Source organism: Barbus barbus (assembly GCF_936440315.1).
Source record: "Barbus barbus genome assembly, chromosome: 3".
NCBI classification, from domain to species: Eukaryota; Metazoa; Chordata; class Actinopteri; order Cypriniformes; family Cyprinidae; genus Barbus; species Barbus barbus.
The window spans coordinates 32,947,393-32,971,990 of NC_136731.1; the positions used below are offsets into that span (position 1 = coordinate 32,947,393).

The following is a 24,598-nucleotide window of genomic DNA, read 5'->3' on the forward strand; positions in this document are numbered from 1 at the left end:
TATCATGTTTATACTATATTAAACAACCGTACATTACAATATATTTCTGTTTCAATAATGGCATGTGTTTTTATCAGACTATCAAAAAATATATATTTTTTTTATCTCGCTTCAAAGGCTGCTACACACAAACTCGATTGCAACAGACTTAAAATGAGATTTATGTTAATTTAATATAACTATTATATATACCACCCTGGGTTATAAAAATGGTGTTTTGCATTTTCTGTTTAACAAATAAAAGAATAAAACTGCTATTTACTCTGATGGAATACAATTGAGAAAGAAATTGTCAATATATTATCTTGAAAATCCTGCATGTGAGACCCTGAACCACAAAACCAGCCATTAAGTATCACAGGTGTATTTGTAGCAATAGCCAACAATACATTGGGTCAAAATTATCAATTTTTCTTTCATGCCAAAAATCTTTAGGATATTAAGTAAAGACCATTAAGATATTTTGTAAATTTTCTACCTTAAATATATCAAAACCTAATTTTTGATTTGTAATATTTATTGCTAAGCACTGAATTTGGACAACTTTAAAGGCGAATTTCTCAATATTTAGATTTTTTGCACCCTCAGATTCCAGATTTTCAAATAGTTGTATCTCAACCAAATATTGTCCTATCCTAACAAACCATACCAAACCAAAAATTGGAAGCTTATTTATTCAGCTTTCAGATGATGTATAAATCTATTTTTTTTTTAACTAAATAGACCTTTTTGACTGGTCCAGGGACCCACTTTAGCTTCCTGGATAGATTAGGCCCACCTAATCACGAATTTAATATTAATCTGTATTTTTCACAGTATAAATCATCATATTTAAGGTGTCCAGAAATATGAGTTATACTGTGAAACAAATAACATGTATATTTATTTTCTATTAAAATCGACAGCATTTTTTCAACCCACCATTACAGTACTGTTAGCTGTATAAATCCTAAAAAATAACTATGGCTGACTAATTTCTAATCTGAATGAAATAGTGTTAAGGTTGGTAAACATTTAACTTATTACCATTGTTACATTTTTAAACCCATGTCACAGCCCACTTTACATCTTAGAGATGGAGTAGGGCCTATACCTTGTGCTGAGAGACAATGACCTATTTTGTGCTTTGTGCATGTGTGAGATTCAGCTGTCAGCCCACCTGATCTCTGTGCCCATCCCCACCACACACACACACAAAGAAAACATCTGGTTAGATTATATGGCATAATTTTACTTTCACATTATTCAGTACAGAGTAAATTTAATCTAACACAGGTATCTGACAGGTTGAACAGCGATACACTGGGGCTGCATTAGCTAGCGGATACTGCATAGACACACACACACAGAAACACACACACGCCATGACTGTGACTCTAATCAACTACAATGACGATGTCCCCAGTACTGCATCACTGCATCGAGGGAAGCGTGACCCCTTGCTGAACTAATATGACAATGTCACATAAATTCCATATTTTTCACATGGATCACACAGAATAACACCTCACACTCGCTCACCAAACAATGCTGACCAAAATCGTTATGATCCCTGTACGTGATTGACAGTTGGCAGCTGCTTTGGTCCAGTGCTCCCCCTTAAGCCCCTGTCCTCTAAGCCTAAGAATGTGTGTACAACTGCATGCCTGTGACAACTTTTCACAAACTAAGTGCCTTCCCAGGTTTTATCGCTGCAAAAGAAAATATGGGTCTCCAGCTGTGGCCACTCACCTCTCAAAGTTAATAGTGTGTGTGTGTGTTGTGTAAAAGGATTTAGTAACGAGGTAACCACTATCTACTATTCATTTCAGTCAATAACTGCTGGAAGTTGATGTCCTCCAGATTATTATTTTTTTTTTTTAAGGATATTACAAAAAAAAAAAAAAAAAAAAAAGACATTTACATGAAGGTCCACAACAGTTGCACTCTTCATGTGCAGAAACTCGCACACTGGCGGACCTGACCCTCCCTCTGCTTCATTTCCTCTTTCTGATTCTAGTTCCTCCCCAGTTCGTTTAACACTGTACAACTAACCTGAATCGTTATGCCCATTCACTCTTAGTACAGAATGGAATGTCCAAAACAAGAGCAAAAACATTAGACCATTTAAGAAAGCATACAAACACACTGACAATATACCACTATCAAAAACAATAAAGAGACATACAAATGCATCCATGAAGGGTAATCATTTACATGGTTTATATATATTTATATATAGAGATTTTTTTTTTTCTCAATAAACATTGTCATGGGGTCAGGACGAGTACTGAATACATAGGACAAGAACAGGAAAAAGGGGGTGGGACTATAAAAGCCTTTCCTCTCAAAGTGCACTGGCCATTTCTATGTCGGAAGGAACGTACATATGGTGCGATAAACTGGAAATGCATGTGGAATCTTTTTTTTTTTCTATGTACACCAATGGCTCTGGATGTGACCGATTTCAGTTGAGGAGGAAAACGAGAGAGAGAGAAAGCAATGGGGGTTAGTGATTCTGGCCTCTTTTAGGGAAGTGCGTTAGTGTATTGAGATTGTTTTCTTGTCCTGCTAATAGTCTTATAGGGAATGTTCCAAAGAAACAGCTAATGTGCAGTTTTTGCGGTTGAAACTTTGCGGGTAATACGGGAGAGAGGGAAGACTTGCTCCATCTTTTTGCTTTACTTTTCTCCCTCCCCCTCAACCCACAACACACACACACACACACACACACACACACACACACACAAGCACAGGAGTTGATCGTTGAATAGGCAGGATGGAGAACGGAACTATTACCATGACTCTTTCACACATGTACGAAAAAAAAACACATGCATGCTTCCTTTCGCTCCATTGCTCACACACAGGTAAACACCGATAAAAAGAAAGGGCAGCGCTGATGATAACAACAGTAATAATAATAATCATTATCAGAAGGACAGTAATATGGCCGCCAGAGGCTGACAGCTACTTTTTCCCTTATGCATGAATGCGTTTTGTAGATTCTTTATTCTGGGGTCTCTCAGGAACGCTGGTCTGGTCTGGGTGTCGGTTCTAGATCATTTTCTAGAACTGTTCTGCCAGTAGCTCACAAAGACGCATGGAGACAGTGTCCTTACTGCTGCGCACGGTTAACCGGTACATCTGAGAGAGAGAGAGAGAGAGAGAGAGAATAATGAGCGTTACAAATGTAAACGGAAACACAGACAACTGAAAAAGACATTAATTGTGCAGATAGACGCTCATTCTGCTGACCGAATGCGTGTCTGATCCTTACTGCCGATACAGAGAGACTAAATGTAAACTTGCACAATGGACAAAGGAAACTGCACAGATACAAAGAGAAGGACGCTGCTGTCACGCCAAATCAACTGGGTTTCACTACCAGACATGGAGTGAATCACAAGAGCGGGAGGGAGGGAGGATGGGAGGTGGTTTGAGTTGAAAAGGGTGGCAGGATGAATGCGTTACCTGCTCCCCAGACTTGAGTTGCATCAGCAGGCACAGAGACACACAGACAACAGTAAGATACAATAAAACTGACTTGGTGAGAAGTCTGTGCTCCATAGCAGCAGGGAGGGATGCTTGTGGCATTTCTTTGTCGTTTTCCTTTGCTTTTGACTGTGTAATATGGATACATATTTGCTTAAAACGAATGTCTGTTCATACCTGAGCTTGTGCGTTGGGCTCGAGTCTTAGCAGAGAACCCACTTGCTGGGCCTTGGTTTGGATCACTCCGGCACACACAAAGTTCTCTGGGTTCGGATCCACATTCTCCAAGAGAGCCATGCCCAATCCCAGTAACTATGAGACAGATGGGTGAATAGAAAAGATGAAAACGACAGACATGACGAGAATCAAATTAAGGGGGCTCATCTGTACATAAATTCTACAGGAATGACCCCTCTAAATTGAATGGCTATAACTAAAGTAACGTTCTGCCATACTAGTCTTACAATTCTAGCATAGGGATGTTGCAATACACCAGCATCAGGGCTTACCAATATATATATTTAAACAATGAAATATCATGTTAATATTGCACCTTAAGACTAGTTGCCACCTATTGTAAAAAAGATGGAAAAGACAACAATGCAGCACGTAGCTACTTCTGTCACAAAATCATGTCAGAGATGACAGACGAAAGAGACAATTTACTTTTGGTTTTTGGATTCTGTAAAATTAGACATGCCAGTCTGCAGGAAGAGTTCTTCTAGTAAGGATTTGTTATAGTATAGGATTTGTTTAGATATAGTTCATTTATTTCTTCCTTTGCCACCCTACACTCATATTTTGATTCATTGGTCAAAAAGAGAGAAAAAAACACCAGATAACCTACAACATATTCCAAAATGTGTAGCATATAGTGCAAAATATACTGGGAACTGTATCCCACAATGCAATGCACACACTGTGAAGAACGAAAATAAATTAATATAGCCATTATCTATTCTTGACTCACAATTATATTGATCTTTAGTTAACACATTTTCATACAAACGTAGATTAAAAATGCAAAAACAAATATATATTTTTGAGACAACTGATAACTGGACACTGAATTAAACAAATGTGATCATGTCATGTGACAATTTAGCATATTACTGTTTGAAAATGCTTACTGTTTTACTTGCTATTAAATAAACAGCAGCCAGTGTACAGTATACAGTATAGCGTACAGTACACAGCAGGCTAGTATAGCATTACAAAGTCAATATAAAGTTGTGTAAACCCACCTTTGCTTTGAGCACTTCGGTGTCCATGGCATGGTTGGCCTTGAAGATCTTCTGTGCTTCTTGCTGAGGCCTGTGAGAAGGGAATTTAGCATGTTTCTCATTTAGAGAACAGTTTGTGATGCATGTATTCAGTAATTTGTTTTCTGTGTACACACAAATACTCACTGGCTCAGCTGTTTCCAGCGTTGAAAGAAGTCGTGTGATGCCATCTCTGTGGGCTGGAAAAACTTGTTTATGGTAACAGGCAGCTTGAGTGTGAGATTTTGGAGAGCTCCACCATACCTGAAACAGCACAACAGCTAAGTAAATTTGTGTATGCTAACTCATGGTCATAAACCGTTTAAACGCATGCAATATATCTGTTACCTGAACTTGATGTTGAGCAGTGGTGCTTCACTGAAGTCAGTCAGACACTCAATGTTGATGACCTGCTGCACCTGAGCACCTCCTTCTATGAGAGGCTCCACTGGTTTAGCCTGAACATTGATCTGTGGGACCAGTTAAGGAGAAAAACAAACAACCAACACACTCTGACAATGTACACGACAAAAATCACAATGTGTGTAAGCAAGAATGAACACGAGTTTTCATGTGTGGATGTGAAGGATATGAGACTGTAGCTCTCCTGGGCAGGTGACTGTGGTCGTGAAAGTTACAAACTGCACTGATGTTTTATTGCCATAGAAGAGATACATCCGCCCTGTGAGGAAAGACAACAGACACAGGTCAAAGACAAAAAGAACAGACAAAACTACTAAAATGACATTCAGTGTAACAATAGTTTATATACTAAGGCATGAATCATTAGATGACATTAAATAAGGATCACAGTGCAGCCCCCAAAAACTAATTAATTGAAAATTCAAAAATCTTTACCAATGTTTGCCACATCCCATAAATCACTAGGTTTTACCCATTTGTCAGCAAGATTTCAATCATTTAAAATAATACAATTTAGCATGATCACTTATTATTTTATATATTTTAATAAGCACAGATCAGACTAACTATGTTGTTTCATTTTTACATAAATACGTCACGCTGAATGATGGAATATTATTTCACCCACATTTTGACACTATTTTCACAAAAGTTATTTCAAACATTAAAGTAGACACTTTTTGCATTTAATAGGTTATCTATTCATATGAAGTAACTTTTGTAAATTAAATTTTATGTAGACATTAAAATAAGACATCTCATTTTGAATATCAAGTCAAATATTAACAATATAACATCCCTTTCAGGTTTTTATAATGCTAAAACAACAGGAAAAAAATTAGCAAGAACTGTTAAAATGCATACGCTGAAACTACAGACTCTCGTAAACATAGGTTAAAATACAATAAACTTAAAGACATAGTCCGGAAGTCTGCTGACATGGACCTCTAGATGATGCAATTACAATTTGGCAGATGTTGTGACTCACCCAGGTTCTGGCGATATTCAGACTTTATGCCGATCTGTAGCAGCTGATTCTCAAACAGAACTCCATTGTTCTTGCAAACAAACCTGAGGGCAAGAGATAAGAGTGTGTGTGAGGCAGACAAACATGCGGGGAGAGCCAGAAATGGTACTGGTTTTATAATGGTGCATTCATGTGTTGTCATAAAAATCAAAAACATGAGCTGCCCACTAGGCAAATTCACCTGGTAAACGCGCTTCCAATTTTTTTTTTGATCTATAATAGGAGTTTGTGACCATTATTAAAACAGGTAATTTACCAACAGTGTTATTAAATGATATAATTAGTCTGTCCATGCTAAGGGCCTCTGATATATATATAAAAAAAATGTAGCATGTATTCACTCTAATAGGCAAGTAAAGCCATGCGAATAAACACCGGAACAATGACTTCTCCTTAAGGAAACCACCCGAGGAGCACGTGAATGCAGCATAAGACACTGAGAGGAGGGTGGGTCAGATGGTGACAACAGAGACAGAGACTGTAATTTGAAGCCTAAGCAAAAAAAAGACCTCAATGCTCCCGACCGCTGTTTACCATGTAGTGTCATGGTCTCATCTCATAAAATATTAAAAATAAGTACTGGAGCTGTGAAATAGTGATTAGCGCAAATATAGCCATGAAGCTTATACGGGACATCTAACAGTAGTATCCACAATGTGCAAGCAGACACATGCTATTGGTTTCATTGACACAGAGACTTCCTGCTGACTTTGATTTGATAATTTTTTCATTTAAATTTATAATTTGGTCCCCATAATTAATAGTCCTAATAGAAATTACAAAACGGAGCTGTCAGAATAACATAAGACAGCATTTCCCAACATTAAATAAATAATTAAATTTCTCCGCATATAGTCATTCACAAGTTTGGGGTCTTATAAGGTTTTTTTTTATGTTTCAGAAAGAAGTCTCATATGGTCACCGATGCTGAATTTATTTGATCAAAATACAGTCAAACATTACAATTTAAAATAACTGTTGCGTTTTAAAAAGTAGTTTAAACCATTGACAGAATTTTCAGCAGTCACTACTCCAGTCTTCAGTGTCACATGATCCTTCAGAAATCATTCAAACACGCTGATTTGATGCTCAAGAAACATGTCTGATTATCAGTCTTTGATTAATAGAAGATGCATAAAAGAACAGCATTTAAAATAGATTTTTTTTAACACTAAAAAATATCTTTCAATCACTTTCAATTACTATAATAAAAGTATTTATTTAAAAAAAAAAAAAATTTCAGACTTTGTGTATACTTGACAAAAAAAATTACTGATTAGCAGTTCCACAGCTTAAGATTTAACAGTATTATTAAAAAAAAACATTTTTCTGTGGTTATTTTAACTACATTTTGCATTCTGTCTTCCAATACAAGAGAAGAAATAATATGAGAAAGGCTGTGGGTGATGGTTGTTTGACTGAATGGAGGGAGTGAAGTGGGCGAGTGAGCTCTTACTTGTTGAGCAGTTCATTTGACTCAGGCAGAGGAGCAGCAGGATCTTCAGAGACCACAGAGGGGGGAGCAGAGCTGAGAGACCAAAAGCCAAGGATGCAGAGAGAGGAGAGCAGCCCCAGGAGATGAAGAGAGGGGTGAGAAGTGTTAAGTGTGAAAAGGCACAGATGGTTAAAACAGATTAAAGATGTTTGAAAGTGGTGAGCCAGTAAAAAGAGAAGAAGTGCAGAGAGAAGCCAAAGTAGGTAGCGAGAAAGAGGAGAGAAAGAGACAAAGGCAGATGTTAGTACCGGCATTACATCCACGGTCAATAAAATGTTAGCAATTCATAATACCACCACACAGCACACAAATAGAAAATACTCCACAGACACAAACAGAAAAGAACACATTAACACAACAACATCTATAAATAACCAAAAAGTGTGTATATATGACTATTGACTGTCAATAAGTTTTGCTGTAACATATTGACACCGTAGTCTACCACTGGCCCTTACTCAGAGTCACCAGGACCCTCAGCCAATAGGGAGTCAGAGCTTTCAGTGGGGGGATCCAGATCTCTGCCATCGTCCGATGAAAAGCAAGGACGTGAGACGCACATATGTTCACACATACACACAAACATGTGCACACACACCAAAATGAGGGAGATGGAAAAGGGAGGGAAAGAGATAGAGAAAAAAAGAGGCAAGAAAAGAGAAAGACAGTCACATACGCAGCAAGATAAAGGACACAAGATTACACAACACACAGAGAGGAAGACAATAAGAACAAGCGGTAGAAAGTGAAACAACAGAAAAGCAGAAAGCCTGACGGACGTATATACAAGCTCTGAACATGTTATAATATTAGTGCACTTCACTTCAGTTAATTAAAGCAATAAATGCACAACGGACTGAAAACAGGATGTTAATGAAGCAGATCCTTATTTACCTCAGGAAGCCATCATCATTGACGCCAGCCTCTGAGAAAACATCGACCAATAAGCTGCCTGCGCTGGGAGCGGCGGCGGTACCAGGGGGACCCGTGCGGAGCCCCAGCAGATCGGCAGACGGGGACGGAGTGGACTAAAAGAAAGAGAGTGTTCATTACATTGGATTTAGGTTTAATAAAGACACGCTAAAGAGCTGAATGTCTAATTAGAAAGCATTTGAATCAGGATTTGTTCAGTGGGTGGGTGTTTTCTTAGGGATAGTTCTGTATTTGCTGACTCACTTCCCTGTACAATGCAAACATGTGTGCGCAGCTCCAACGGCTGAAGTCTGCCACGTACTAGTCTCAGCCTCAGCCCACAGACTACCCACAGTACATGCACTGACCATCTGATGCATATTGCCCACAAAAATAATAAGAGATGCCCGTTCTCCAATCTGCTGAGCCAGTCTGACGAGAAGGTACTGGGTTGATAAAATGAGTAAAACTCTTATTTTGGCAATGTTTGCCATATTAGTGGAAAAATACTCCGTTTTAAAGCTCTGGGTAGCAAGACATTCACAAATAGAATGGTATGTTGTGCTTTGTTTTTTTGAGTAATGTCTGTGCTTATTCCGTTTAGGTGGGCAGAAATTTTGATCATGCCAGTCTATTATTGTGCTATCAGCGAAAAACAAAACTAAACATGATCAATCACTTTTGAAGGGATAGTTCACCCAGAATTGTACAAATTTTGTCGTCATTTTTGACAAATAGCAACTGTTTGGTTACCAATGTTCTTCAAAATATCTTCTTTTGTGTTCAGTAGAAGAAAGTAATTCATACAGGTTTGGAAAAACACAAAAGGTGAGTAAATGACAAATTTCATTTTTAGGTGAACTATCCCTTTAATATCAGTCAGACAGGCCTTTCTTGTCTTAAGTGGGTGTTTCTTGACCAACCTAAGCTGCAAAGTGGACCAAACCCAATGTTTATAGCCCAAAGGCTTGCTATACTCTACCATTCAAAAGTCTGGAGTCAATAAGATATTTTTAATGTTTTTGTAAGAAGTCTGTTATGCTCACCAAGATTCATTCATTTGATTATAAATACTATTATTGTGAACACATTACTATTACAATTATTATGGTGAAATATTACAATTTAAAAATTATTTTTCTAGTTTGATTTATTTTAAAATGAATCTCATCCCTGTGATGGAAAATCCAAATACTCCAGTCTTGAGTGTCACGTGATCCTTCAGAAATCTTTCTAATATACTGATTTGCTGCCCACTTTTTCAGGATTCTTCAATGAATGGAAGGTTCACATGAGCAACATTTATTTGAAAAATAAATCTTTTGTAAAATTATAAATTGTTAATTTTGAATGCTTGCGGAAAAAAAGTAAATCGTACTGACCCCCAACTTTTTAACAGTAGTGCATATATAAAAAATTCAAAGCAGATTTATCCATGTTTATGTTTCTCACAGCATTAGATGCAGAAATGGCAGAGCCGTCCCCCCCTCTCTCTCCCCCTCCATTGAGTTCTCCTCCCTCTCGCTTTCCCTCCTCTAGCTCGTTCACAGACACGGCTCCTGGTCCCTTCTTCTTTTTCAGCTTGGCCAGGATGGACGACTCTCTCTCTGGGAATGGAGGCATCTCCTCGAGCACTGTGGCCTACAGTTGCACACAGTGACACAGATGATAATGCAAATAAATGGTTAGAAAAATCAACAAAGTGCATGCAAAAGAACGTGATCTCACCAGGACATCAGTGCTGGCGATGGAGGACAGTTTGAGATACTCCACAGCTCTCTGCTGCAGCTCAACATCACTGTTCCTGATCTGGCTGTCGGAGCGCAGCACTTCCTGAATGGTGCTCTTTGTCTCCGGGAACAGATTAATGAACTTAATATAGGCGGAAAGCAGCAGGGCGCGCGTGGGGACTGAGCACAGGTGAAACTTAGAGTGGAGCAGGTTAAACTGAACCAAAGGACTAGTGAGATAGGAGAACAGAGGTGGGATGAGAGGGAACAATTTGATGAATTTCAGATTACAGGAAAGATGAAAGAAAAAGAAAGTAAAAAAAGAAAAAGAAGACAGCATTAGTACAACAATAAGATTAAAAACACATCCAAAGTTTGATGTCAGAAAACACTCACCTGGAACGAGGATCACCAGCAATAAGGTTACCAAACTCTCCCAGGATGTAGCCTCCAACCTTTACCATGTTCTCGTGACAAGCTGGAGCCTGCAAAGCCTGTGGAAATTGAAAAACAAACAAACAAAGAGAGTTGCATGAAGTATCGTAATGATGGTGGAAATCAATTTTCTGAATGTGTATAAGCAGCGACAATTTGAACATCTGGTGTCATTTACCTCAAAGACCGTCTTGGCTGCATATCCCTGCACATCGTCACGGTTGATGACGATCTGGATGACGCGGTACCACACTTCCTCACTGACATAATCCCCAGCAATGCGGATTAGGTTCAGAATGGTATCCACATACCAGGAGTAGTCTACTGCATATTTCTCTGCCAGGATGGCCACCTTCAGTACCTACAGACACAGCAGTCACACATTAAAACAACGACCTGTGACTGAAGAGACACAGAAGAGATGAAGAGAGACACACCATTTCCTCTCTGATGGAGTAGTCGGCTGTCTCCAGGTAACTCAGCATCTCGGCGACAATCTGCTTGGCATTGCTGCGGTCACACATGGCGTAGAGGAGGTCAGCAGCTCTCTGACGCACGCTGACATCCCTCTCGGTCTGGCAGCAGAATAAACAGAATTCAATGGTTATAAACAGTGTCCATGAATAATAAAAGGATGAATCTGCCATTAAAAATCCTTTTTATTGCTGCAAAAAAGAGAGATCTTGTTTTGTAAGAATGCAGAATCTATCCACTTACCTTCAGGGCATTGATGACTGTCTCTATGTGCGTTTTAACTGCCTCATGGGAAAACTCAGAGCTGGCAAGGGTGCACATGCTTTCCAGTGCCAGGTAGCGCAAGTTGGTCTCTCTATGCTGTAAGAACTGCCCCAGCTGGTTACATGCCCGCACAAGAAGATTCGGCTCGCTGTTGAGAAACAGGCCATGAAGAGAGTTTGAACACAACAGATAAATGCTTAATACAGATAAAATCTCGAAAAACACCCTATCAGATCATTTTAAAGTGATTTTTTAAGAAATACACAAGAACAAATTTTTATATGAATCACTTTTGAATCCATATGTACGAAAATTGTTCCTAAAATGATCTGTGCATTTTTAAGGGGGGGTAAAAAAAGAAATGGAGGCAACTTGCACCTGTCATAGTGAATGATGAGAGAAATGGCTTCAAATAAGATGGCATTCTTGGCATTGGAGTGCTGAACCTTCTTGGATTTGGGTGGCTCTTGGGCTTTGTTGAGGATAGTTTCCAGACACTCCACCAGCCGTCCCTTCACGGCACCGTCCTCAGGTGGTGGGTAGCACTGCAGAAGTCGCAGCAGCTTGCAGGACAACCATGGAGCTGGAACGAAGTAGTAGGTGTAGTCTTGCAGGTCAGTGGAGGCTGAAGACACAATCTGAGAAGGGGGGTGGGGGTCAAAATGAACCAACAACAGACTTTAGCTGCGAGTACAAAATTAGCACTTTTTTAACAAGTAATGCATTATTAAAAAAAGTTAACCCAACCTATTTTCAATGTTAATCTATTAAATATTTCTATGGTTACTCTTTTTACACTGAATGAACATTTTATATTTAAGTTAAATATACATCAAGGATACATGCTACATCCTACATGCTTAGGCTGTTGCCCCCGCGACCCGATTCCGGATAAGCGGGAGATAATGGATGGATACATTAAGGATATCTCTCTCTCCCTCTATATATATATATATATATATATATATATTATATATATTTTTTTTTTCCCTTCAGGATTCTTTGATGTACAGAAAGTTTAAAAGAACAGCATTTATTTCTAAATTGATTTAACCTATTCCTTATGCCCTTGCTGAATAAAAGCATGCATGCATTCATTCATAAAAATAATTTGCATTCCCACCAACCTCACAAACCCCCATAGGGACTGCAACCCCTTCTGGAATCTCTGGTCTATAGGCTCATATAAACACATACATGCAAGCACGCACGCACACACACACACACACACACACACACACACACTCACCCTGCTGAGTCGCGACACAGCCAGCGACACACAGGTCTTAAACTCATCTGGGTTCTTCTGGCTGAGACAGGTGATCAGGGAGATTGCAGCAGTTACCACACCCTGAGAAAAGAACAAATTCAGAAATCAGTAAGAGCTCTGTTAAAATGCAACAACCACAAAAAACATGTTGATATATAAATGTGTATTAACATCATGAGGTTGTGGTTTCTATGTGCCAGACTCACCATGTGCTGGTCATTGAGCAGGTGCACCACTCTAGATGTCCATTCGCCCATGAGCACCAGGTCTGGGGAGGTCTTATACAGACGGAGCAGACAGAGAGCAGCTGACTGCTTTACACTGTCCATCGTGTCCCTGTCAATATAGGAATAGGAACTACATTAGCCATCTATAGCAAAAACAATGGGTTTTGCCTATGGTGACTTGCTAGAGTAAAGGAAGTTTATATATAATATATAAAGTAAAGGCTATAACTGGCACTAAAAACCCAAATCATAATCTCTGATACTAAACACAAGAAAGCATAATTTCACTTTTCTTACATGTGACACACCACAAATACACACTTCCTTTTTTAATCCTCTTCTTCTCCTCATGCAAGGTCTTTCAATCTAAATCCCTCAACCTGAATCCCTAACTTTTACATTCTCACTCAATCCTTCCAGCCCAAAGTTGCTCACCCAGCCACAAGGATGCGAGGAATCTCTCCGGCGAAGGCCTCGGCCATCTCTCTGCTGCCCACGTTGGCAATGCAGTGCAGAGCCAGACACATGAAGGTGGGGTTTCGGCTGGACAGGTCGTTCTTGATGGCATTGTTAATCAGCCTGATCAGTTCACTGTTACTGTTCACCAGCACAGAGATGAACAGATATCCCTGGAGCACAGAAAAAGAGGAAGGAAGAAAAGAACCCTGATGATTATGATATCTGTTTTGCACACACACTGACTCGGGCCAAATGAGCATACGGTAAATCTGAAATGAAGACAGCGTCACTGAAGAACTGTCATCTTCAAACAGGCTCAGTGGCAGCCCTGCGAGGTCTGTGGATAAGCACTAAACCACGAGAGAGAGATTTTCCCCCTCACTAAGCTAATGTGTCTCCCTCACTGCTGCAAGGCTTGAAGCTCTCTTGAATTGCTTCTTTTCTACTTTCAGTGCATCGTGATGTTGTACGTGCTTTTAAAGTCTGGAGGATTGGGGGAATGTGTCTTGCAAGATGATCAGAATCATCTGAATTCTACTATAATCAGCTAGAAAAATTCAATCATTTTCTCCATTCAGTGTATCGCAACTCCATTATTACAGTTCACTGAATTTATCCAAAATACAATCTTCACTCTGAAAAGCCTTTGCTTAGATTTTCACAAAACCTCTAATTGCCTGTTTCTGGATGACTTCTGCTTTTTATGTTCATTTTTCTTTCTCTGTCATGTATCAGTACACACCTATATTGTAAATTATAGTGCCTTTTGCTGTGTATGTGTGTATAGACAGACAGATAGATAGAGTCTGTTGTTTGTTGGTGTTATTGTATGTTTATTATACATAAAAAAAAAAAAACAGAACAAAAATTCAGCATCCAAGACATATCATGTATCAGAAGAGCAGTGGAATTTTCCGGCTAATGGATGCATTGAAACAGTTAGCTGTAGGCTGTGAATCATTGTTTAGTTTCAGAGACCAAATTTCACCACACAGCAGGCTGCTTGGTGACCTAAATCAGGTTTGGAATCCATTTTAATGTGCTTATAACTCGTATTTAAAGAATCACAGAAAATTGTAAGACGCTGTAGTGAAACTGTTTAGAATTCTATATAAGGAAATTGGTGTTTATTTGAGTGATGAACCTTTGCTGAATTTTTGGGCTGGGCTCACAGGAAACTGAATATTGTATTGAATGTATTTGACCCGTATGGGAGGAGTAGGTCAAAATGTGGTGACATCACCTCATTCTTCAGCATTATACTACAACGTCTTGCAGTGAAAAGGACTTTAACAAAGGGCTAACAAGATGCATGACCTCAACTTATTTCGAGTTTATGGCAGTGTATAAAATTGCAACAGGAAGCAAAAGATCTGGTGTGCTCTACAACCCTTTCACAATTCATTAGCACTATGTAAATCTCCTCCATTTTGCCATGTACAGCATTATCCAAGAGCAAATGCTAAGGCCATGTGAAGTTTACTGGCAACACATGTTGTTGTCTAGTTTGCATTGTAAATGTTATTTTAATGCTTTTCCTTTTCAAAATGATAAGCTGCCTCAAAATGGCCCTCAGTTTGTTACTACTTTTTGTACCGAAACATGCTCAGATTGCCCAGCTTCTGTCAGTGTTACCCTGTGGAGAGCTGCGTGGCTGATGGGAGTGCGGCTGCTAGACTGGGTGTTTGATCAGCAGGAGATAATTAGACCTCATGGTAGGTCTACATGGCATGGAGTGCCACTAAGCTTCTTTGACAAGCTAAAAACACATCTGTTGCTGACTCTCACTAGCTAGGGCCATGCTCATTAGATGTTCACATCTAGAAAAGACAACTTTCATAAGGGTAAAACTGCAGAGTAATAAACTTCAGATACTACTGCTACACTAATGTTCAAAAGTTTGGGGTCAGTAAGATTTTTAAAAATGCTCTCTTAAAAAGTCTCTTTATTCTCAACTAGGCTGCATTTATTTGATCAACAATGCAGTAATATTGTGAAAAATAAAGTTTAAAAAAATGAAATTAATTCCTGTGATGACAAAGCTGAATTTTCTGCAGCCATTAGTCCAGTCTTCAGTGTCGTGTGTTCCTTCAGAAATCATTCTAATTTGCTGATTTACTGCTCAAGAAACATTTCTAATTATTATCAATGTTGAAAACAGCTTAATTTTTGGTGGAAATATTTTTGGATAAATAGATAGTTGTATAGAACAGCATTTACATATAACAGAAATATTTTATAACATTATAAATAGATTTTCTGACACTTTTGATTAATTTATTGCATCCTTGCTGAATTCTAAAATTCTTTTTTTTAATCTCCAAACTTTGAATGGGAGTTTGTATTGACAGATACACCTCAGAGGCTGTTAACACTGCACACTGGATCTGTTGAAACTGTATGAAAGTGTAGTCAATATCCTGCATATAATTTGCCCAATAATTACTTCCATGTCTCTATGTAGACAGATATAAGGGAGCATTTTTCATTGAAAAAAGAATGAGAAAACTGAAAACATTTAGCCCCTGCTGAGGTTCATTCATGATATCTTGTAATTGTGTTAATCTCAGTCATGAGGAGTATCAGATAACCTGAAGGTGTAAAAGGCATGTATATGCATTGTTTGAAACTGCATATGCTGGCTTATTAACCAGTCAATGCATTGTGAATGCCATATGAATGCCGGGATAAAAAAATGAATGAATTCAGACACTACTGCACCTTACAATCCCGATAAGCTACGATTTCCTGTACAGTTGTCATGTTTTGTATCTTTTCCTTATACCTTTGACCACTTCACCGGCCAAAACTGTAATAATCCGACTGTGAGCGGCAGTAAAGTGTGCAATAACTTACCACACAAATACATGCTTACACAACGTCAGTGTTAAAATTAGTGGTCGACCGATATTGTTTTTTTTTTTTTTTTTTTTTTTTTTTGACAGCCGATGCCGATATCTTGGAAAGCAGGGTGGCTGATGGCCGATATAATTTTATTTAATGTTAATTAATATTTAAGAAATTTGAACTCATTTGAAAATGGATTAAAAAAATGTGTAAAATAAACATACTTATACTTTAGATGATAAAGTATTTTTCACAAATAAATAAATAGTTGTTAAAAATATAATTAAAAAGGAAGTAAACACTGTAACTAACAGGGCATTCTGGGAAGTTTGTGTGCATTGGGAATCATATTGTTCAAATAAAGCCAAGGTAACAGTTGTTTTACATACAGCACACAGTGAAAATTACATGAATATGACAGAGGGCAAATGCATAAAGTGCAGCATAATTTGAAATCACGAGTTTAAGGTTTGTCGATTGCATGTTTCCTCTTGACCAACTGTCACGCAGAGCACACACGATCATGCAGGATACAAATGCACACTTCACAAGACCTCACAACTGGATTCTAGTTTGCAAGGTTTGTGAAATTAAATGTCCATTAGTCATTCAAAGATTAGTTTAAATAATATAAATGTGTATTTGCTGAATGGTGACTGCAAATGAGAAAGTATTAATGTTTGCCTTTCTGTTACTAATAATTTAAAAGCAATCGTTATAATACTTTGTATACATTTTAATTCCTTTGTTTTACAGTTCTATCTGATTATTAGACAGACTTCTATCCATATAGACAGAACTGTTAACGGCGACAGCGAACTAGAGGGAGAATGTGAGCACTGTCCGGCCTCAAACGCATCGGCCAAACAGAAAAACTAATTGGCCGATGCCAATATTTGAAAAATGCCAAATATCAGCCGATATATCGGCCGACCACTAGTTTAAAAAAAAAAAAAAAAAAAAAAGATTTTAATATACAAATCCATACACGGCAGGATATTTTGAGACGGTTCCACTCACAATCTGTTTCTCAGTGTACTTGTTGGAGCTGAGCAGGTTGACAGCCTCCATGTGGCCGAAGTCAATATCATGGCCCAAAAGGAAGATGAAGAGCAGCTTGCACACATACTTCTTCTTGCTGTATCCATCCAAAGCCTTGTCTCCTTTAAATTTTGAGCGGATGTTGGCCAACTCTTTATTTATGCGCTTGATCTCGGCCTCCTTACTCTTACCTGAGGAAAAAAAAAAAAACAGGATTTCAACTGACACTGCAGAGCAATTGGTTATCACTGGGTGATCTGAACCTAGCAGGAGACAACACAAGCTGACAAAAAGCTCGGCTGCTGTTGATATCTTGCCTCAAATGGAGATAACAATTTGCATATACCACAGTACAGCTTAGACAGTATAACTACACTGTGAGCTCTTTAGGCATGAAAAACATCCTTATTTCCCTGCCTTTGTTTTCACATTGAATTACTCTTGTATAAAAATATTTAAAGTGTTCTAAATCAAAATTCTTAATGCATCTTTAACAAACTATAAATGAGTTTCAAGGATTTTCATAATTTCACCCAAATCAGAAATCTTAAAAACAAAAAAACAGTCTTATATGTAAAACAACAACAACTTATTACCAATTTACAAATTTACACATTAAGTTATGGCATGTGATTGTCACTATTATGAAAGTTGGTGCGCTGAGAATGAAATAAAAGGAGGGCCAAAGGAGCAGATGATGATAAATGAAGAGGACAGGAAACCAGGAAAGATGACAGGAAATAGCAACACATTTTTCAGGGGTATGGGGGTGAACAGGATAAAGATTAAGTGCCACAGTTTTAAAAAAAAAAGTTTCCACAAAGGTCTAGCAAAACCAAACCACACAATACAAACATTAGACCTCACTTCTTTGCATCCATGCATGATAAAATTCATACAACCATGTATCCAAAATCCACCAAAATTTTGTACAGCTCATGATTTATTCAATGTTTTCTCTCATCCACCGCCACTACACTACCAACATACAGGTAAACCATCAGATTTCTTATTTGCTCGAATGTTACTCATGCACAACGGATGAATATTCACTCTGCTTTGTATGTGCACTTTTCAAGAAAGGATCTGATGACATTCTAGTGACTGCTGACACACGAGATAATGCTAGAAGAAAATAAATCCTTTGCTAAAAAAAAAAAACCTTGTCCTGCTTGTTATGTTGAACAGCTTTGCATATAAGTGCTATTTTGGTGCAATATAATGTAATATAGTTCTATGAGCGTCCTGAGTCAATATCAGGGTTCTCACAAAAATGCATTTCCTATGCACAAGTCAAACTAACATGCACACATGCTTTTATTGGTGTTGTAGTTTTAATGATTCCAGTAGGACACAAATGAATTAAACTATGCTTAGAAATGCACTTTTTGATGAATGTAACCAAATGTAAAATTTAAGTGACCACCGGTTATATAAGATTTGCAATCGATGCACCAATGTTGCAATTATGGCAGCAAAGGAGGACTGAATTAGTTTTTATTCGCAGAATATACTTTCATTCCACCAAAGCAACCTGACATAGCTGCAAACAGCATGGGTCAAAATTATTCCTACAATTTATGTAACTGTAGATGTTAACCAACTTAAGGTTCAAGCTGTGTAATGGCTGGCTTCTCTATGTAAAAGCTTGCAGTAACATGCAATCTGATTTAAACTGTGGGTAACGCCAGTCATCGCTAACTCTCAGACAAAGCAACAGAATAAACATCAACAGTCCTTTCTGTATATAGATGATAAAGAATAGATCACTAGCATGGTAAAAGCTAGGGCTGCACGATTTTGAGAAAAAACCTAATTGCGGTTTTTCTGACAAATATTGCGATTGCGATGCGATTTTCGCGTTCGATACTTTTAAGTGCATAAAACCTAAAATTATGAATAAAATATGTTGTTACATTTACGACACAGGTTAAATAAACTACATACATAGTGATTGAGGTAATGAGATTGTTTGATGCTTCGTGATTATTAAATACCTGAACCTAAATACCAAAGAATAAGAAGACAATGGAAATTAACTTAACCACTTGGTCATTTGTTTTTAAATTTAACAATCTTAAACACTGAAAAATAGAAAATGAATTCTTATTAGATTTAGATTTACAATTAGAAAAACAAAATAATTCTGTAGTCCACTGCCATTTACTGAACATGAAACTGTTATATATGCTCCACGTCGTTCTTCGCGAATCCAAAATAAGTCCAAACAGCTGAAGTACCACCCTTCTTGTTAACCAAGTGCTCCCCCGCTTCCTCTCCCGTCACCGAAGACGTGCCTTCGGCCATTTCTGCGCAGTTACAAGCTTTTTCTATTGGCACAATTCGAGGTACACGTTGTGTGTTAGCTGCTTTGCTGCTGACAGAAAGCCGGTGCACTGCATACAACCTTGTTTCCATTGCCATTTCTAATTGGCCAGCAAGCCAGGAACGCGAGATTCGACCATTTTGATTGGCTAATAGGTTTGTCACTCAAATGTCAGAGGCGGGGGAAAAAACCTCAGACTCCTGAGGTTAGGTTATTGCGGGAGTTAAAACCTCAATATCGATGCGATAAAGGTTAATCGTGCAGCCCTAGTAAAAGCATCATAAAGGGGTCTCAGACTGTGTAGTACTAAACACACCCACAAAAGTTTTCCAGGTGGCATGAAAAATTATGCACAACCTCTAGCAAAAAAGGACTGACCTCAGGCATCAGTGAGCCAAATCTTATGGTTTGTTTATGATTAACTCACTACCATGACCTCAAATTCAAATATCTGCCAGAATGTCAGTACATACATTGCATACACATATCCTTTATTTACCATTCGTGTTGTTCTACAGCTCAAAATGATGCTGAAATGTATCTGAAGAGAGCTCATTTAAATAGCGCCAGACAGTGACAAGCATCTGTACATTACAGAGAATACCAATTAATGAATCATAATTGAGTGAAATGATTCATGACTTAACACTGCAAATTGGGCAACACCACAAACTCTATAATATGGTAAAATGTATTTATTTATTCATTTGTTTATGAGCTAAACAAGAGAGTAGAGCAAGAAAGACACAAAACAGGCTGGATTAAAACGCTTGAGCAATAGGTGTGAAATAATACAATGACATGGACCAATGATCAAATTACTAACAATATGGCGTATTGATGCAATGCATAGAAATTGATATTTATATTTTTAAACTTATATAATATTTGACAGTTATGTCAAATTGCCATTGAGGTGTCATCAAATATTTGATAAGTTTTAAAAACTGTATTTTTGAAATTTCTTTATTTTTTTGTACAAAACTTTTTCCCCCAACAGTTTAAATACTTGATTTTATTGTCTATGTCTATGTATCGTCTACTTTTGCACATTTTGGAGAGCACAAAGCCTTGACTGTTGTCATTACTTATCTCACTGCACAAGCCCATGCAGAGCTGACATTACATGATTGATAACCCAATGTGTGACTCGATATGTTTTATCTAGGCTATATAATTTTTTGGTGTCCCAACTGGAATACACAATTTTCTACTTCCAGAGTACAATTTCCATGTTATATTTTGTTTGCATTTGTGAATTAAACAAATGTAACAGGTTATGTAAAATAGCCACATAACATTGTAATATCAAAATATTGATCACAGGTGTCTGAATCTAATCAAATCATATCACAGCATGTGTTGCGGTATTGGCAAGCATCACATTGAGGGAATTAATGTCAGCTTGTATCATGATAAAACCCTAGAGAGCACATCTTCCTAAAAACATGCACTACCCACTTTAGTATAGAATCCATGCATTTTTACTCAACTGGCCCTAAAATGAAACGTGGACAATGAGGAGATTATGTCCAGAAAAACAGCGATCTCACACAGGTTACCTGGAACTTCATGTGTATGCGGTGCTCAAATATGATACAAGATGCATACTACAATACACAGACTCCCAGTCAATATATGTTCAAAACAGTTCACTCATTTATCACTAATATCACAAAATTGATCCCAAAAAGTTGAAAAAAATGAGGACGAAAAAAAGTTACGAATATCAATCTTATTTGCTGCCATTCTTCAAAACTCCACAAAATTAATAGGAATTCAAACTCCTAACACAAAGAAAGCCTTTTAAGATAGAAGAGGTAAAATTAGCGGCACACAAGAGGCAAAGCCAGAAGACTACAGACACATCTCAACCAGATGACTCTTAGCTCAAGGCAACAGCTTGATAACTGGATTATCGTGAAAAATACATCTGAACAGAGTCCTCTTGGCGAGCAGCGATATCAACCGCTATCCAGCTAGTCAAGGTGACAAGACCAGCAGACACAAGCCCTGCTGGATAAACCATCTGCAGTGAAACACACGGTTTTCGGCGGCGGCCTAGCGATAAAGCATCACTCCATCACCGGAGCTAAAGCTAACGGGCCTGGGTGACCGGACCTCTCTCGCTAAGAGCCAATCAACTGACTAGCACGATTTAACCTTTAATTCTGGCTAAAAGGCATCACGGAGCAAAGCAGAAGCCCTTTGATTCAGTTTAGGGCGTGTATAGGAAGAGTTCAGCACAGTTGTCCACATAAGAAAATGACTAACGTTAATGGTGTTTGAGTGTGACAGGAACAACTTACAGTTTCTGATGTCCGAGATGAACACAGCTAATCCTCGCATACCGTCTCCCTTCGACACAGCCGGCATGTTTGCTCGTTTTTTCTACAAGCCGGCTTCAACACGAAACAGATGACTTTCAGATGTTCAGAGGTGCAGGTTTAACAGGCGGCGGTTTGGGTTCAAATGCACCGAGCTAGCGGGCTAACACTGGAGCTGCTAATTTAGTCCTGAATTAAACTGTAAGCGCTCGTAAAGCACACAAATAACGCAGAAGCGAGTGTTTATGAAGAAAAGAGATGAATGCAGTGGGTAAGAGAGAAGCTGGGGAGCGCGACTGCTGTTTCCGTTGCTAATTCATTCAATCCCGTGAACTCTCATCAATGGGAAAACGATGCAAGGCGTAACGTTACGCTTACGTCGCGGCACTGACTAATTAAAAAACAAGCCAACGTGTTGTTTTTAATTTATGATTACGCGCCTATATGTCGATGGATGGTGTTAAAATAACAATTGATACCTCTCTGACTTTGAGTCACGCACGGCAAGCTAGCCAAACAGCTAGCGAGCTGGCTAGCTCTATCAAATGTTAGAATACATCACCCAAATGACCGCGATAGGACAACAGGGAATCCTGCTTGCTGACGAGCTGATCTAACAGACCTGAAAAAGATAGCTCTGGGCTGTATTTAGTCGTCAATAATGTACGAGACTTTTCGCTCGGTCTCTGTACCCCGACGGAGCTCGTGACAGAACGGGCGCTGACTCTGAGCTCGCTCCAGCGCTTCCTCCCCACGTGTCCCGCCCCAGCCCGCTTCTCCTGCTCTGATTGGCTAGTTTACTGTCAGTCAGTACACCATTTGTCCGTTCATAAGTCAGTTACATTTTTTGTCCATTTTAATTGGCTTGAAAACAAGATCGACACTGTTGAAAGTATCAAAGTGCAAGTATGTGGGAATGCTGATAAGTTTCTAAAAGAGAAGTTGTAAATTACACTAATTAAATCTGACGATTGGTTTTCCTGTTTAAAGCTGATATTTTAAATAGCGTTATTGATTGTGTGACGGGGATAAACAAATAATCAAATAATCAAACAAATTAATATAATCATACGATACTTCTCTATCTATCTATCTATCTATCTATCTATCTATCTATCTATCTATCTATCTATCTATCTATCTATCTATCTATCTATCTATCTATCTATCTATCTATCTATCTGGTGGGGTGAACTCATTTGCAAAGAGTTCATAAAATAATCAAATGTCTATTTGTTTGTCAAAAAAATTGTACACATGCATGAATGAATATAGAATATGTGATTTTGTATTTTTTACATGACACCTTTTTCTTCCATCCATCCATTTTTTAAAACATTTCCACAGAGAAGCTGGAGCTTATATGGGAAAAACCCTGTATGCCCTGAAAGATGAAATCAAGTGTATTTGATAATAATTATTTATTAAAGGGTTACTCCACCCCAAAATTAAAATTTTGTCTTTAATCGCGTACCCATGTCGTTCCAAACCCGTAAAAACTTTGTTCGTCTTCGGAACACAATTTAAGATATTTTAGATGAAAGCCGAGAGGCTTGTAACTGTCCCATTGATTGCCAAACAATTAATACTGTCAAGGCACAGAAAAGTATAAAAAGCATCGTCAAAATAGTCCATCTGCCATGACAAAATTTTCATTTTGGGGTGGAGTAACCCTTTAAGCAATAATTACTCCTCTTCCAAAAAAATCTGCTCCTCAGGAAAATAATGATTATAGACCAGTAGCCCTGACTTCTATTATAATGAAATGTCTGGAAAAGCTAATGGTGGGGAAGTTGAAGTCAGACATAAAGGGACAGCTAGATCCGTACCAGTTTGCCTATAAAGACAATCGGTGAACGGATGATGCTTTATTAACTATAACATACTTTATTTTGCAACATCTTGAAAACCCCAAGGCCTAAGCTAGACTGTTGTCTGTGGACTTCAGCTCTGCCTTTAACATACTGCAGCCACACAACTTAGGCAGATGTCTATGAATCCATAAATCATTAAGTGGTATCACTCTTTTTTGACCAATAGGAACCAGCAGGTCAGAGTGAATCAAGATTCAAGATTCAAGATTCAAGAGTTTTATTTGTCACATACACAATTATACAGAGTATAACCAGCAGTGAAATGTAGGTCAGGTCCGCTCCAAGGACAGTGCAATTATATAGAATACAAATATTAAGAAGAAGTACAAACATAAAATAAAATAAAAGATAAAATAAAATAAAATAAGATAAGATAAAAAATATAAATATAAATGTGCAGGTCAGTATGTTGTTGACAAATAGTAATAAGAGGAATGTGCAAAAAATAATGTGCAAAAAGTACAGGGTATTTGGAATCAGGCATTATCTCTAAAGTTCCGCAAGGATGCGTGAGTTCTCCCTTTTTATTTACATTATACACAAATGATTGTAGCACTTTTATTGTTAAGTTTTCTGATGACACTGCCATCTTGGGACTTATGGATATGGATATTTCTAGTTATACCTTGAGGTTAAAAAGCTTGTAAAATGGTGTGAGGACCATCATCTCATTGTAAATACTAAGAAAATAGAAGAAATTAATTTTGATCCAGGGCATCTGGGGAACCATT

At 38.1% G+C, this 24,598-nt stretch overlaps 1 protein-coding gene across 2 annotated transcripts; it reads right to left on the reverse strand.

Moving 5' to 3' along the window:
• Positions 1-1,211: 1,211 nt before the first annotated feature.
• ap2a1 (adaptor related protein complex 2 subunit alpha 1) lies at positions 1,212-22,744 on the reverse strand. 2 transcript variants are annotated; one of them, XM_079377817.1, is made up of 21 exons: positions 21,976-22,744; positions 17,320-17,531; positions 13,429-13,622; positions 12,973-13,102; positions 12,746-12,847; positions 11,875-12,134; positions 11,476-11,644; positions 11,196-11,333; positions 10,937-11,119; positions 10,720-10,817; positions 10,322-10,553; positions 10,046-10,234; positions 8,576-8,709; positions 7,643-7,714; positions 6,148-6,230; positions 5,328-5,418; positions 5,085-5,207; positions 4,884-5,000; positions 4,719-4,788; positions 3,652-3,786; positions 1,212-3,126 (listed from the first exon to the last, which is right to left on the reverse strand). In XM_079377817.1, the coding sequence occupies exons 1-21, from the start codon at positions 22,040-22,042 to the stop codon at positions 3,049-3,051; spliced, it is 2,877 nt and encodes a 958-aa protein (XP_079233943.1). In that variant the 5' UTR covers positions 22,043-22,744; the 3' UTR covers positions 1,212-3,048. The 2 variants fall into 2 exon arrangements, with proteins under 2 accessions (XP_079233943.1, XP_079233944.1); XM_079377818.1 differs by lacking the exon at positions 7,643-7,714.
• Between the last annotated feature and the right edge of the window lie 1,854 nt (positions 22,745-24,598).

What these genes read in the sequence shown, in the direction of transcription:
- ap2a1 (XM_079377817.1), bottom strand. Translation starts at nt 22,042, where the DNA reads ATGCCGGCTGTGTCGAAGGGAGACGGTATGCGAGGATTAGCTGTGTTC. An exon ending in GCTGGTGATCCTCGTTCCAG is followed by an intron (nt 10,554 to 10,719) that starts GTGAGTGTTTTC and finishes CTATCTCACTAG; the next exon opens with TCCTTTGGTTCAGTTTAACC. An exon ending in TCAAATGAACTGCTCAACAA is followed by an intron (nt 6,231 to 7,642) that starts GTAAGAGCTCAC and finishes TCTTGCCCTCAG; the next exon opens with GTTTGTTTGCAAGAACAATG.